The 16,450-nt window shown below is 47.2% G+C and overlaps 1 pseudogene and 1 gene segment (V, D, J or C); both read left to right on the top strand.

Moving 5' to 3' along the window:
* LOC149120197 (Ig heavy chain V-A1 region BS-5 pseudogene) overlaps window positions 1-1,116 on the top strand; it is a 113,960-nt pseudogene extending 112,844 nt beyond the window's left edge.
* Window positions 1,117-11,116: 10,000 nt separating this feature from the next.
* Window positions 11,117-16,450, top strand: part of LOC149120180 (Ig heavy chain V-A1 region BS-5-like) — a 480,385-nt gene continuing 475,051 nt past the window's right edge. Inside the window, 1 exon segment of the V gene segment in view lies at window positions 11,117-11,247. Within this exon segment, the coding sequence occupies window positions 11,202-11,247 (46 nt within the window).

Here is a 16,450-nt window from a genome sequence, read left to right as displayed (position 1 = left end):
ACTACAAGCAAAGGAGCCCCTACCACCGACATTTGAATTACAGACACAGTTTCTTGATCCAGGGTTCAGAAAGACTAACTCCTAGGGGTCATAGGCATATGGGATGTCTGGGGCTGTCAACCCAAAGGCAGAAATCTCCCATTGTCACCTTTTCTGTCCATCTCTACATTTCTGTATCTCTCACCCCTTCTCTCTCTATCACTGTCCCAATGTCTTTCATATAGATGATAAAGAACTAATGGTTATTTAAATAAATGAGGCACATGATATTGCTAACACTGCATATTAAGGGTACACACATATTAGAATGAAACAAGGTCATTAAAATTATGATACCATAAAAACTCACATGATCTGAATCGTATCACAGTCATCACCCTACACACCCAGGTCACCCAATTCTGCACTGGGCCCTGTGCTGTCTGAGGCGTCTGACCCCATGCCTGCTATATAGGGGCAGCACATGCAGATAGGACTCCCTCTGCCCATGAAAACCAGCCCAGCCCTCACCCTGCAGCTCTGGCACAGGAGCTCCAGCCCCAGGACTCCCAGGTGTCCACTCAGTGATTGCACTCAACACAGACGCTCACCATGGAGACTGGGCTGCGCTGGCTTCTCCTGGTCGCTGTGCTCAAAGGTAATGATGGAGAATGCGGGGCACTGAGTCTGGGAGAGGACGTGAGTGAGAGACACAGAGAGTGTGAGTGACAGCTTCCTGACCATGTCGTCTGTGTTTGCAGGTGTCCAGTGTCAGTCGGTGGAGGAGTCCGGGGGTCGCCTGCTCAAGCCTGACGAAACCCTGACACTCACCTGCACAGTCTCTGGATTCTCCCTCAGTAGCTATGCAATGAGCTGGGTCTGCCAGGAAAGGGGCTGGAATGGATGGGAAACATTAGTACTGGTGGTAGCACATACTACGGGAGCTGGGCAACAGGCCGATTCACCATCTCCAAAACCTCGACCACGGTGACTCTGAAAATGACCAGTCTGACAGCGGCGGACACGGCCACCTATTTCTGTGCCAGAGACACAGTGACGGGCCCTCACACTGAGCCAAGACACAAACCTCCCTGCAGGGGAGCGCGGCTCCACCAGGGGGCGCACAAAACGTACTAGGCCAGATTCTGGTCCTGCACAGGCGAAGAGGGAGATGAAGCCCTGGTTTCCTGTCAGGGATTTGGGGTTTCCTCTCCTGTAACAGTTTTGAGGGAAGAATTCTACTTTTTGATCTGTCCCTCCCAACTTCAATGACGGGGAGAAACTTTGATGTAACAGGAAGAAGTCCTAATTGAACAATTTGGTTCATGGACAGCGACTGTGCTCACCAGGGTCAGAGATGTGGGAATATTGAGGACACTATTGAGTCTCTTCCAACCTGACTCACGACAGCACCCTCAGGGCACTGAAAGCTTTGGACAGTTTCAGTTTTCCCTGTATAACCAGGGACAGCTGAGACAGGGCTGTTGATCTGTTAAACAGCAACTATTCCACTCATCCCTCTCCTGCCACAACCAGCAAGTGTGCACTGAACCAACCTTTGACTTTACATGTGGGTGATCCACACTCACTTTCTGCAGACTTTAACCCGACCTGCATTTCCCTTTAATCCTGGAATGGTCTGTGGTTCCTGTGTGAACGTCACAGCACTCAGGAATGTACTTGCAGCTCAGCTGTGTCTCAGGCTGAGCTTCTGCAGACACCTGGGAAGCCTACAGGGACTTCCTCATCCTCTAGGTCCTGGGACACTCCTGGGGGACTGCCTGCCTGAACTCAGGAGGGAAATGCCCTGGACATCAGCAGTCAAGGTCATAACTGAATGGAAAGTGTTGGGTGTGCCCTTCCAGCTGATCTGGTTCTGCTCCAGTGTCGTGGGACCCCCTGCACCTGCTGTGGTTGAGGGAGAGCAGAAAATGGGACACACAGTGGCTGTGCACTCTGGGGCTTGAGTTCACATCACCAGGAGCTGTGTCTGTGGCTCCAGCATGATGACCAGTGTCCTGAGGCTGAATCACAGCTGCAGGAAGAGCCAGTCCCAGAGACCATGTGTCCAGAGTCCCTGCTCTTCACTCCATGTCTATGCTGACTGGCGTCATCAATCCATTTGGAGTCTTTCATCTATTTAGAGAGGGAGACATCCAGGCTGCATATCAGAGTTCTGGACAGAGCACATTTACACTATTTCTATACTTGGAAGAGAAAATGAATTCTGAAGACAGCAGATGATGGATCAGTTAGGAGTCCCCATGAAAAACGTGCGAACGCTATTGCAGTCCCTGCTCTTGGGTTCCACCTGCCAATCCTTGAATGAACTGGCATTTATTTATCATCTGCATAAAACATTGGCAAACACAACCCCAGTATTCAGAGAACTTAATCTGCAGTTGACCATTTTTGTCATTTCCTTTTCATAAATGTTTGATAAATAATAACTGAACATAGACATGAGATAAATGATGTGTTCAAAAATGACTGTATCAATTGATGGAATTATGAAGTCATTCTTATTGACATGTTCATCACAAAATCCACATGTTCCCATGGTCGAATGTCAGTTTCCTGTGTTGGAATTCTGTAGACACAATATTCTCTTAACCTCTGTCACCGTGCTGTACAGTAGATCCCTCAGTGTGTGGATCCCGTGGGACTGAAACTCTGACCTTGCTCCACCGTCTCCTCTGTTACCCCCACACTCAGACTTTGGTCTTCACAATTGTATTATGTCTCTGTGAGTTCATCCTTTTATCCCATGTAACTAGCATCACATATTATCTGTCTTCTTGGACTAGATGGTATATTGTACATTTACTGACACATTATCCTTAGGCATTGTTCTCAGCATTATCCAAGTTATCCAAGACATCAGAATTTCTTCCTCTTTACTGCCATATAAACTTCATGTTAATATATAACTCTGTCCATTTGTCCATTATCCATCTTTCCTCAAGGCTAATTTCACTGAATTATATGTGTGACCTCTTGAGAAAGACGCTGCTTTAATTGAACATGGGACTGCAGAGCTGTTTTCCATAGTGACTGTGGATCCCGTGGTCTCCTCCCTGGGATTTCATATTCCTTCTACCCAGGAATGGTGTTGGAGGATCCTGTGATAATTGTATTTCTCAGCTTCTGATGTTTTCTATGAAAGATTTCCTAATTTACCTGACTCCAGCCTTTACCAGGTTATCTTCTCTCTCTTCCTGCACAACTGTGTCAGCTCTGGTATGTCTGGTGATACTCAGTCTAACAAAGGGATGGGGTATCTCATTGTTTCTCCAGCATGTACGTGCATGATGATCCCAGATAAAGCATTTTACACGTTTGCCTTTACATATTTTCTTTAAAAAATTACAGATATACTTTTACCTCTTTTAAAACTTACATTTGTCCAAAAAGAAAAAGCAACAAAGACTGACAGACAGTGGTCTACTGAATCCTGGGTAACTTCCCAGATGCCATAAAAGAGGAGTTGGGTCAGATCATAGCCAGGTGCATGGAATTCAGTCCAAGTCTCACACATGGGATTAACTCAGATTCTCGCACTGCCCCTCAGAGTGCACATTGGCAGGAATCTGAAACTGGACCCAAACTAGGACCTAAACATAAGCATCCATACAGGAGCAGGAATCCCATGTGATACCTTCAAGGCCGCTCCTGTCACCACCTTGTCAGTCACTGAATTTGAATAATTGATTTCTTCCCTTGGGATTCAGTTGCTTGAGTTCATTCAACATTAGGAAATAGGCTCCTATTCATATGTACAGTTATCTTTCATTTCTTTTAAATATCTATTTATTTTATTTGAAAGGCAGTGTTATGGCAACAGAGGAAGAGACCAACAGAGGGAGAGAGAAGCTTCCATCCACTGGTTTCCTTCCTGAATGGCTGCAAAGGCTGGGGAAGGGCAAGACTGTAGCCAGGAGCCTGGAACTTCCTCCAGTTTCCCACGAGGCTCGAAGGGGACACACACTTGAGTCATCGTTGACAGAGATCCCTGGTCCATGAGCAGGGAGCTGGATTTGAAGTGCAGCAAGCAGGGTCTGAACCCATGCTGCTGAGTGATGCTGCATAGGGATGGCAGCTTAACCTGTGGGGCCAAATGTTGGACAACACATGTGTGATCTGAAAATACTTTCTCCCCATCTGCGGGCGACTCCTGGTTCTTCAATCACTCTCTTTATTCTGCAGAAGCTCTGTGGTTGGATCCATATTCTTTTGCCTATTTTTGCTTGGTTGCCTGTACTTTGCAGATTATCAAAATACCATTGCCCAAACCAATGTCAGCTTGCTTTTGTCCAGTGTTTTCTTCTAGAATTGTACTGTCTCAGGTCTTGCTTTTGAGGCATTCCTCAAGTTCACTCTGTTTCTGCATCTGGTGTGAGATGACATCATAATTGAATTATTTCAGGTGCATTCAAGTTTCCCCAAACCCAGGTAATGACAGGAAACCCATCCCCATCCTGTGCTTTTGTCACCGTGCATTCTCAGAACTCACAGTCTCAGAACGTGTTCCTTATTTCTAGGTTCTGTTCTGTCCCAGGGCTCTGGGTGTCTATCTTATCCCAGCACCAGGCTTGATTTAGCTCAGATGTGATGAAGCCTCCTGCTTTGCCATCACAAACCTTGATTTTCTTCATGTGAATTCTAGAATTTTCTTCCTTTTCCTGGAAAAAATGTCAGGCTATTTCACAGGAAATGCATTGAATCTGTGAATCACATTGTAGCTTGGCTATTTTAACTAGCTCATTCCCTCAAATCCATGACTACGTCATTCCAATTTATAGGGAATCATCAAATTCCTTTTCACTTTTTAAATTATTATGTATTGCAGAAGTATTGGTGAAGACCCCTATCTTACGCCTTACACAAAACTCCACTCAACATGGATTAAAAATCTAAATCTATGACCCTACACCATCCAGTTATTAGAGAACATTTGTGAAACCCTGCAAGACACTGGCACAGGTAAAGAGTTCTTGGAAAAGACCTCAGAGACATAGGCAGTCAAAGCCAAAATTAATAAATGGGATTAGATCAAATCGGGAAGTCTCTGTGTGGCAAAAAACACTCAGACAAGTGAAGAGGCATCTGACAGCATGTGCAAAATTATTTGCAAGCTATGCAACGGATATGGATTAATAACCAGAATCTGTAAAAAAATAAGAAATTCAAAAAACAAAACAAACAACCCAGTTAAGAGATGGGCCAAGACTCAGACATTTTTCAAAAGAGGAAGTCCAAATTACCAACAGACATAGAAAAAATGTTCAGGATCACTAGCGGTCAGGGAAATGCAAATCAAAACCACAAGGTGGTTTCACTTCACCCCAGCTAGAATGGCTTCATACAGAAATCAACAAACATCAAATGCTGGCGAGGATGTGGGGGGACTGTTGGTGGGAATGCAAACTGGTAAAGCCACTATGGAAGACACTATGGAGATATCTCAAAAATCTGAATATAGTCCTATCTTATATGACCCAGGAATCCCACTCCTGGGAACATACCCAAGGGAAATGAATTCACTACACACAAGAGATACCTGTACCTCCACGTTATAGAAATTGTGGGATATGTATGCTATCGAATACTACACAGTGGTAAAAAAAAAATGAAATCCAGTCATTTGCAACAGAATAGATGATTCTAGAAAAGATCATAGTTAGTGAAATAAGCCAGTCCCTAAGGGACAAATACCACATGTGCTTCCTGATAGGTGAGACCTAATAGAGCACCCAAAAGGAAATCTAGGGAAGTGATGGCTTGAGCTGCCCTTGTCTTGACTGTCGAGGAACAGTTTTTTGTTTATTTGGTTTTTTGTTTATTTTCCTTCTTACTATTTGTTGAACTCTACTTAACATAGAGTTAATCATATGTATATAAAGTCAATTGAAAAGAGATCTCAGTAAAAAAATAAGAATAGGAATAAGAGAGGGAGGAAGGAAGTTTGTAACTGTAAAGCTGTATAGTTCTGCATACTTTCCTACAGACTTACTTCTGAGGGTACAGATTTAACACTTGTCACGGGGCTCCAAGTCCCATTAAGCTTAGTGGTAAAAATGCCATTGTAATTGTTAAAGTGATCGTATTGAGTGTTAAGGTGAATATATAGGTAGGATTGAGTTTTAAAGTGATCATATAAATAGGGTCAAGTGCCTGGTAATAATAACAAATAGAATTAAAAAGGAGAGAATGTTCCAACATGGGAAGCAATCCACACAGCAGACTCAAAGAATGACAATCGCTTTAAGTAACACTCTGACCTCAGATGCAGCACCTAAGTCTTCCTGGTCTGACTGAAAAGCCCATGAGAACATTTCAGCCAAGACACTGTGGCAAAAATATTCTACATGAAGGTTCTCTGTGAGTGAGACCCGTGGGGAAAGAAGTGGCCATCAAAGAAGGAAGTACTTTTCTCTCAAGGGAGGAGAGAACTTCCACTTTGCTTATGGCCTTGTCTAAATACTGAAAGAGATTGTAGATTCAAAGGCTTTCATAGCCTAAGCAGCTCATGTCAAGAGCCTTGGGTGGTCATGGATGTCATACGTAAGAGTGTTAATTGTTAAATTAACAACAGGGGCGGCCGGCGCCGTGGCTCAATAGGCTAATCCTCCACCTTGCGGCGCCGGCACACCGGGTTCTAGTCCCGGTCAGGGCACCGGATTCTGTCCCGGTTGCCCCTCTTCCAGGCCAGCTCTCTGCTATGGCCAGGGAGTGCAGTGGAGGATGGCCCAGGTGCTTGGGCCCTGCACCCCATGGGAGACCAGGAAAAGCACCTGGATCCTGGCTCCTGCCATCGGATCAGCGCGGTGCGCCGGCTGCAGCGGCGGCCATTGGAGGGTGAACCAACGGCAAAAAAAGGAAGACCTTTCTCTCTCTGTCTCTCTCTCTCACTGTCCACTCTGCCTGTCAAAAAAAAAAATTAACAACAGGGGCACTGTGCACTAACTCCCCATGCACGACCTCTATCCTCAATGAGTTGTATTATGAGAGTTAACTGTAAAACCAGTTCTCAGTGTGTGTGTGTGTGTGTGTGTGTGTGTGTATTGTTAAAATCTTCACTTAGTATAGAGTTGGCTTCTGTTTACAAACTAATTGAAAATGAATCTTAATGGAGCATGGGACTGGCAAGGGGAGAGGGAAGAGGAAGAGGGGTGGGAATGTAGGTGGGAGGGTGGGTATGGTGGGAGAAAATGTATTCCAAAAGTTGTACTTATGAAATTTGTATTCCTTAAAAATTTTTCAAATATTAAAAATTAAAAAACAATAATATTGTTATGTGGACATCATTCACCCGAATCCTAAATTGCCTCCAAGGTTTTTGAAGTGTTTTTGATGCTACAAATGTAATTTTTTAGAAAAGATTCTTTTATTTATTGAAAGACAGAGTTACAGAGAGAGAGAAGAGACCCAGAGAAAGAGTTCTTCCACCTGCTGGTTCACTCCCCAGACGACAGTGACACCAGGAGCCAGGAGTTTCTTCAGGGTCTCCCACTTGGACACAGAGGCCTAAGTACTACGACCATGCTTTTCTGCTTTCCCAGGTGCATCAGCAAGAGACAGATTGGAAGACAAACACACAGCACTATGGGATGCAGGCAACACAGGTTGGGGATTCACCTCCTACACCACATTGGTGTTTTCTGCATTTTCTGCACTTTTGTTCTCAATGTACAATGTACCACTGATTTTCACAAATGGCATGAGGTAGTAGAATATATTTTTATCCATCATTTCCTGCACGTGCTGTCAGCCCTGTGTTGGCAGTTTGTTTCTGATAGCACTTCCCCCAGTCACACATGCACTGTGCAGACTCATCCCCTTGCCCAGATGCAGTGGGAGGTGAATCACTGGTTCCTTCAGAAAATTGGTGTTTGTGGTCCTGTAACTGTTTCCTACGTTCTGATCTGGATGGATGATTCTGTCCCTAACACCGATCACTGAGCAGAAGTTTTGGTATCACAGGAAGACATCACATGAAGAAAATGGAGTCGTTTCTGGAGGAATGAATGACATCTCTGTGGCCCCAGCATCTGAGACCTGAGGGAGCTCTGGGCACCCAGGGAGGCTTTTCCAGCCCGAGTCACAGAAGAGCTCTCCATGGAATTCTCTGATGACGTCATCTGGGAACCCGCTGAGAGCCCAGGGGCAGTGTAGAGCCGGTCAGGGGCTATGGATGCTGCAGTGTTTCACATCCATGCCCTACCCTCCTGCACAGCTAGGCCCCTGAGGGGCAGAGCTGACCCCTAGTCCTGTTCCCGGGGCTCCCGTGTCCATTCTCTACAGCTGTGCCCTCGTCTCCCTTTCACTTCCTCACCCTGAACTCACAGGTTGAGGTCCACGTGCTCCAAACCCCAGGTCAGGGATTAACCTGCAGCTCAGGGGTGGCTCAGGCTGTGGCTCCTAGAAACCCTGCTTGCACTTCCTCACTCACGTCTCCTGGGATACCCGGACCTGCTCTCATTTGCAAGCAGAGGTGGCCGTTGGTAGTGCAAGGGGTCAGACTGATGGAAAACACTGGGTGTGGAGAGGTCTTGTTCCCCACACTCTGCTGGCCTTGTCTCCATCTCAGGGAGACCAGCAGGTGGAACAGCCCAGTGAAGTAAGCACTAGAGTCCAGGTGGTTCTGGACTGTGTCCCTGTGAGTCCTCCAATGATCCAACCCTGGAGCTGCATCCCTGCTGCATGAAGGGCCTGCCCCAGAGACTGTGTGTCCAGAGACCCCGACTCCTTCCTCCAATGACTGCCCGCACCTGTTCTCAGCCGTGCTCCTCCTTCTGTGGAAGCAAAATTGTCCTTGCTTTCTCTCAACTCTGTCATCACCAGGAATGAACAAATTGTCTGCTCCTCACCAGGATAGCTGCATCAACCCCATGTGTTTACTAAATGTCTCCTGCAAAAATGCAATTGTTCACTCGTGTAGGATTCTTACAGATTCTGAAGCAATTCTCTCAGCTGATATAGAAATGACTATTTCTGAGTTTCTACATCTAAATTCAGAGACACGTGTGACACTATGTTTCAGGTGGGGACAGAGGAGTGACTGAGTGTTGTTCTTTGACTCTTTTATTCTGCCTGTTAGTACCATCATGCAGTACCCAAGAGAGGAGGTGTATGTAGCAAAAAGGTTTATTGAGCTCACAGCTGTAGAGGCTGGAAGTCCAGGATCAGACAGTGAGAATGTGGTGCCGTCAGGCATCCTAATATTGTGAACACCATAGCAGTCTTCAGGCATCCCCACAAAGGACGTCAGACGAGACCAGGGCTGACTCCAGCAACACTGTGCTCTGTGCTGAAGCTGGGGACCCAGGAGATCTACTGTGATCTCCTCCATAGCAGATTCCCCAGAAGTGAACAATCTATTTCTGTAAACACCCAGACCGTGAAACCCCTGCCAGTGCTGTTACGTTGGGCCCATGCTCAGCACTGATGGTGTGAGGACAAACCACATCCACCCCCACAGGCTGCTCCCAGCATTCTGTGTGGCCCTGATATGTGCACTGGAGACCTCAGCTTCCTCCATGAGGCCCTGACGTTGAATCCACTCATGACATGGAGTCATCACTGGATGCACTCCCCAGAGACGATGCCATTCCACGTCTCCCAGGCACCTGTGCTAGTTTTACTCAATGGGGGTCAGTGTGGGGGATGCAGGGGGCAAGGAGACCTGATCAGACCTCCTGTCTCAGTGCTCTCCTGCAGGCACTGGGGCTCCAGCTGTGTGGCCTTTCCACCTGTCCTTACCCTCATGCACAGTAGAGCCCACCCCTCCACCAGGTCCTCTCCCTCTGCTGCTGGAACCTGTCCCCGACTGTCACTTCCCCACGTGCCATGGTTCTCCTCCCCAGTCCTCAGCTTTGGGGGTGGAGGCATCCCCTGAAGATGCAGACTTCTGTGTCTTGGGGGATCAGTGCTGGCACAGTGTCTGGGGTGGACTCTGATCACGAACATTTTCTACAGGATCCCACCAGGACATTGGTCATAATGGTTTCCTCCTGCAGGTAAATCACTTTCCTACTCAGTGGACACAGAGGAGCAGGGTCTGGGGTATTGAGGCTGAGGATGCTGTTCCTGCAGAGCCATGAGCAGAGCCAGCACTGCTTGGTGTGCGTGTGTGGTCACTCCAACTGAGCAGCTGAAGGCTGCATGTTAGGTGAAACTTACCCTCCATACTTGATGCACGGAGCCTCCCATCATGCATGTAGGGACTCACCACCCAGTGATCCATCCTATTAAGAGGAGGCTCTAAGGATGGGACAAGGCCATATGGGTTGCTGCCTGCATTGAAGGGTATAGGACATTAGAAAGACCCTTCAGTAACTCTGGTTTTAACACTCAGTTATTCCCACGTGAGGCAGAGCAGAGAAAGAGACATCCTTACTCACTGCACTTTCCCAAGTGTCACTGTGCCAGCTCTGCATCCCAACCTAGCCCAGTTTCAGGACAACAGTCAGGTGCAACCACAGAAGTGTTAGGGCTCAGCTATCGTCCCGTTATCTTCTGATCCTGGGGCTGAAGGAGCAGGGATCTGGTATTGGGAGCCTTAGCCACATATGAGACCCTCGCACTCCTTGGGGGATGAGCACATCTTAAACAGCAGAATAAAAAGTGCCATAGTAAGTGACCTCCTCCCAGGTGTGTCATCTGCCATGGGGGAAAATGGTTTCTGTCTCTCCTTCCATGGGAGGGCCAGCACCATGACATCATCGTGGGAAGAAAGAGCTGGCCCTGAGCAGACCCTGACTCTGGGAATGCTGTGATCTGGTGGTCTCAGCCCTAAGAACCACAACACGGGCCAATGCTGTGGTGTGGTGGATAAAGCATCCACATGACATCCATAATGATGTTCCAGTGGTTGATGTGTACAAGGAGCCGATATCAGCCATGAACCACACGTTGTAGTGCAGCCACATGAAAAACAATGATTCAAAGCACTTATCAGGGCACAATCACATAAGGACTCCCATGGTCCCATTCCATATGATGTCAACAGACACATTCAAGACACTCTCATCAGTCTGGGCCCTGTAGTGTCTGAGGCATCTGACCCCAGGGCTGCTATATAGGGGCAGCTCATGCAAATAGGGCCTCCCTCTGTCCATGAAAACCAGCCCAGCCCTCACCCTGCAGCTCTGGTACAGGAGCTCCAGCCCCAGGACTCCCAGGTGTCCACTCAGTGATCGCACTCAACACAGACGCTCACCATGGAGACTGGGCTGCGCTGGCTTCTCCTGGTCGCTGTGCTCAAAGGTGATGATGGAGAACGCGGGGCACTGAATCTGGGAGAGGACGTGAGTGAGAGACACAGAGAGTGTGAGTGACAGTGTCCTGACCAGGATGTCTGTATTTGCAGGTGTCCAGTGTCAGGAGCAGCTGGTGGAGTCCAGGGGAGGCCTGGTCCAGCCTGGGGGATCATTGACACTCTCCTGCAAAGCCTCTGGATTCACCATCAGTAGCTATGCAATGAGCTGGGTCTGCCAGGCTCCAGGAAAGGGGCTGGAGTGGATCGGATTCATTTATACTGATGGTAGCACATACTACGCGAGCTGGGTGAATGGCCGATTCAACATCTCCAAAACCTCGACCACGGTGATGCAGAAAATGACCAGTCTGAGAGCCGCGGACACGGCCACCTATTTCTGTGCAAGAAACACAGTGAGGGGCCCTCAGGCTGAGCCCAGACACAAACCTACCTGCAGGGGAGCGCGGCTCCACCAGGGGGCGCATAAAATCCACTGAGCCTGGATTCTAATCATACACGTGTGCATAGGGAGCCCAAGCCCTGGTTTCCTATCAGGGATTTGGGGTTTCCTCTCCTGTAACAGTTTTGAGGGAAGAATTCTACTTTTTGATCTGTCCCTCCCAACTTCAATGACGGATTGAAAGTTTGATGTAAAAGAAGAGGTCCTAATTGAACAATTTGGTTCATGGACAGCGACTGTTGCTCACCAGGGTCAGAGATGTGGGAATATTGAGGACACTATTGAGTCTCTTCCAACCTGACTCACGACAGCACCCTCAGGGCACTGAAAGCTTTGGACAGTTTCAGTTTTCCCTGTGTAACCAGGGACAGCCAAGACAGGGCCGTGATCTGTTAAACTGCAACTATTCCAGTCATCCCTCTCCTGCCACAACGAGCAAGTCTGCAACTGAACCAACCTTTGACTTTACATGTGGGTGATCCACACTCACTTTCTGCAGACTTTAACCCGACCTGCATTTGACCTTTAATCCTGGAACAGTCTGTGGTCCCTGTGTGAATGTCACAGCACTCAGGGATGTACTGCAGCTCAGCTGTGTCTCAGGCTGAGCTTCTGCAGGCACCTGGGAAGCCTACAGGGACTTCTTCATCCTCTAGGTCCTGGGACCCTCCTGGGGGGCTCCCTGACAGATCTCAGGAAGGAAATGCACTGGACATCAGCAGTCAAGGTGTGCCCTTCCAGCTGATCTGGTTCTGCTCCATTGTCGTGGGACCCCCTGCACCTGCTGTGGTTCAGGGAGAGCAGAAAGTGGGACACTCAGTGGCTGTGCACTCTGGGGCTGGAGTCCACATCACGGGGAGCTGTGTCTGTGGCTCCAGCATGATGAACAGTGTCCTGAGGCTGGATCACAGCTGCAGGAAGAGTCAGTCCCAGAGACCATGTGTCCAGAGTCCCTGCTCTTCACTCCAAGTCTATGCTGACTGGGGTCATCAATCCATTTGGAGTCTTTCATCTTTTTAGAGAGGGAGACATCTATGCTGCATATCACAGTGCTGGACGGAGCCCATTTACACACTTTCCCATACTTGTACTGATAATGCACCCTGGAAGAGAGTAGATAATGGATGTGTTATGAGGCCTCATCACCAAGGTGGGAACACTGATGCAGTTCCATGCTCCTGGGTTCTAGCTGCCAAGGCTGAGTGCACTGCCTTTATTTGTCATCTCCATAAAACATTGCAAAACACAACACCAGTATTCAGAGATCTGAATCTTCATGATTGGCCATCGTTGCCATTTCATATTCATAAATGTTTGATAAATAGTATTTAATATAGACTTATGAGGTATAATGATATGTGTTGAATAAATGAGTGTATACTGGGTGGAATAATGAAGTCAGACTTACTGACATGTTTATCACAAAACCCATGTTTTTCATGGTAGAATGTCGTTTGTCTAATGTCTTGGAATACTGCAGACACTATATTCTCTTAACTGCTGTTACCATGCTGCACAGTAGACCCCTCAACGTGTGGATCCTGGGGGACTGAAACTCTGACCTTGCTCCATCGTCTCCTCTGTTCCTCCCAAGCACAGATGTTGGTCTTCATCATTGAACTTCTGCCTCTGTGAGTTCATCCTTTTTATCCCATGTACGTAGCATTACATATTATTTGCCTTCTTGGCTTGGTATTTTAGCAGAGTATACTTATCCTGACATATTATACTTGGATATTATTCTCCAGGATCATCCATGTTATCCAAGATACCAGAATTTCTTCCTCTGTACTATAGTCATATAAACTTCCTGTTAAAATATAACTCTGTCCATTTGTCCCATTATCCATTCCTTCTTAAATGGAAATTTTCCTGGATTATATGTGTGAACTCTTGAGAATGATGCTGCTTTAATTGAACATGGGACTACAGAAGTTTTTGCCATAGTGACTGCAGAATGTTGTGCCATCAGGCATCATAACATTTTGAACATCATGGCAGTCTTCAGGCTAATTTTGTGAACATGGATAGGAGGGACCCCATCCCCACACAGGATGTCAGATGAGACCAGGGCTGACTCTAATAACACTGTGCTCTGTGCTGAAGCTGGGGACTCAGGAGATCTACCGTGGTACCTCCAACAGCAGATTCCCCAGGAATGAACAAATCCCACTAGGCCTCACTCCCAGAACTCCCATCTTTTCTCCCATGGTCTCCCTGGGAGCACACCTAAAACACAATGCCTTTAGGACACACTGAGCTGTGGTAGAATGAGAAGGCCATGCCTAGATGGCTGCTGGCAAGCGAGCATCAGTTACTCAGGCATGGCTTCAATGCCACCTGGCAATGGAGCCTGCCTGGCAACAGGGTGTGATTGGATGGCTTCAGATACTGCCTGGCAACAGGCTGTGATTGGTTAGGCATAAGCTGCCCCTTGACCAGATTGGCTGCCTCAGCTATATAAGCTGTGGTACCAACTGAAATAAATGAGTCTGCGGGCTGCTCACCTCTGGCCTGCTTTCACCCAACTCCCGGGGTCTGTGTGGTGACCCCGCGCCTCTTGCCCGAACCAGAATGAATCCATAGCGACACTGAGCCACACACAATCAGAGAGGTTTGCTTCTATACCCATTGTAGGCCTGATGACGCAGAACCTGTCGATCAGGATGAAGAAGCCAATTGTGTATCACAGTTATTTTGAGACTGCAGAAGACTCAGAACAGTTCTAAACATGGCTCATACAGACTGTTCCTTTTTATTCCTTTTGGATACAGGCTATTGATCATACATTTGATACAAGAATAGTCACTTCCAATCAGTGTGTAGGCTGCTCACTTCTCAGTTAGTCTGTAATGCAGAAGCTCTGTAGTTATGCAGCATCATCTGAAAATATTTTCTTAGGTCTCTTGAATTTTGAAGATCTGAAAGGGAAATCATGGCCAGACCAACATCAGGGAGATTTTTCCCAATGTTTCCTTCAGTAGTTTTACAAGGACTTTGCATCTGACATCAGAGTCTGGTTATTCCATACTTTTCATGGAAACATCCAGACCGTGTACCCCTTGTCAGTGCTGTTACATTGGGGCCATGCTCAGCACTGATGCTGTGAAGACAAACCACATTCACCACCAGCAGGCTGCTCCCAGCATTCCGTGTCGTCCTGTTAGGGGCACTGGAGACCTCAGCTTCCTCCATGAGGCCCTGACATTGAATCCACTCATGGTGTGGAGTCATCACTGGATGTACTCACCAGAGACGATGCCATTCCATGACCCCCAGGCACTTGTGTAAATACCACGACAGAGTCTCCCACCATGTGCTGATGGGCTGTCAGTTGTATGAGACGCTGGGTCCCCAGGGTGACAAATGGCAGGACTGCACCATGGTGAGAAGAGGGTGGTCCTGCCTGGGCAAGCATGACTGGGGTCTCTGATGACTGTGTTTTCAAGGAGTTGGCAGGTGGGCCTTGGTGGTTACATGAACTAACGTCTTGTGAAACCAGTTGGACGCAGGGAGATTGGGGGGTGAAGTAAACAGCACAGAGAGAGGTTTCCATGGACTTGATCTGAGTGAACACAGGGGCTCTTCTAAAATGACTCTGTTTCACACATGGGAGGGGAGGAATTCGAGAGGGCAGTGGTGGGGCAGTTGTGCCAGCCGGACATGACAGATAACCTCTCACGTGCTGATAAACTCACAGCCCTCGTGACTGCATTAGTACCAGGAATGATTGCAACACCACATAATTTTCTTCTTAAAATAAAACCACAGACAGATGCAAGACAAGTCAACAGAGAATTGTCCCTTCAAAATAGATTTCATAAATGTTAAAATGACAAATAGTACCTGAATCTGTATGTGAGTTATAAGGAAAGGTGTTGATGTGGATTTATTTCATCAGGAATTCTAGAGTCAGACGAACTCACAAGTCCTTCCCTATCAACACTACCATTCTTTGTGACTGGATGACAAATGCCTACTCCTGCAGGAACTGGAAAGAACACAATAAAGCTTCATAACTACTGTCCCTGTGCTGTGCAGTAGATCTCTCAATGTGCCTCTCTGGTCACAGAAAACTCTCTGTGCTTGCAGGAATGTTGTCCCTTTTCTTCTCTACTCCCAGACTCGGGTATCTGCATTGTACTTCCTGCCTCTGTGATTCACTTTTGTGGATTCCATATATAATTAAGATCATCAGGGCCGGTGCTGTGGTGTAGTGGGTAGAGCCTCTGCCTTCATTGTTGCCATCCCATATGGATGCCAGTTGGAGTCCTGGCATTTCCACTTCCAATCCAGCTCTCTGCTGTGGCCTGGGTAGGCAGTAGAAGATGGCTGACATCTTCAGCTCCTGTAATCCATGGGAGACCCAGTGCAGGCAACTGGCTCCTAGATTCAGATCAGTGCAGCTCCGACCATTGTTACCATTTGGAGAGGGAGCCCATGGATGGAGGACTTCTCTCTCTCTGACTTCGTCTCCTTCTTTCTCTGTGTATCTCTGACTTTAAAGAAATTAAATAAATCTTTATAAAAATGAGAAAAATCACATGGTATGAAACCACAATTTTTCTAAAAAAAAAAAAACAAATATAATTAACCTTAAGTGAATCCACTTGTACTCTTTCATCTGTAAAAGTGGGGAGCAGGAATTAGGACACAATTGGCTAAGTCCCCACCACAGACACGCCTGCTCCCATCAGAGTGCTGCTTCAGCACAGCCACATGGCTTCTCACCATTTGATGATAAATCATCA

This window comes from Oryctolagus cuniculus, chromosome 20 (genome assembly GCF_051225735.1).
Source record: "Oryctolagus cuniculus isolate XC-2025 breed Fujian yellow rabbit chromosome 20, ASM5122573v1, whole genome shotgun sequence".
Taxonomy (NCBI): Eukaryota; Metazoa; Chordata; class Mammalia; order Lagomorpha; family Leporidae; genus Oryctolagus; species Oryctolagus cuniculus.
This window is presented reverse-complemented; position numbering and strand designations above follow the sequence as displayed.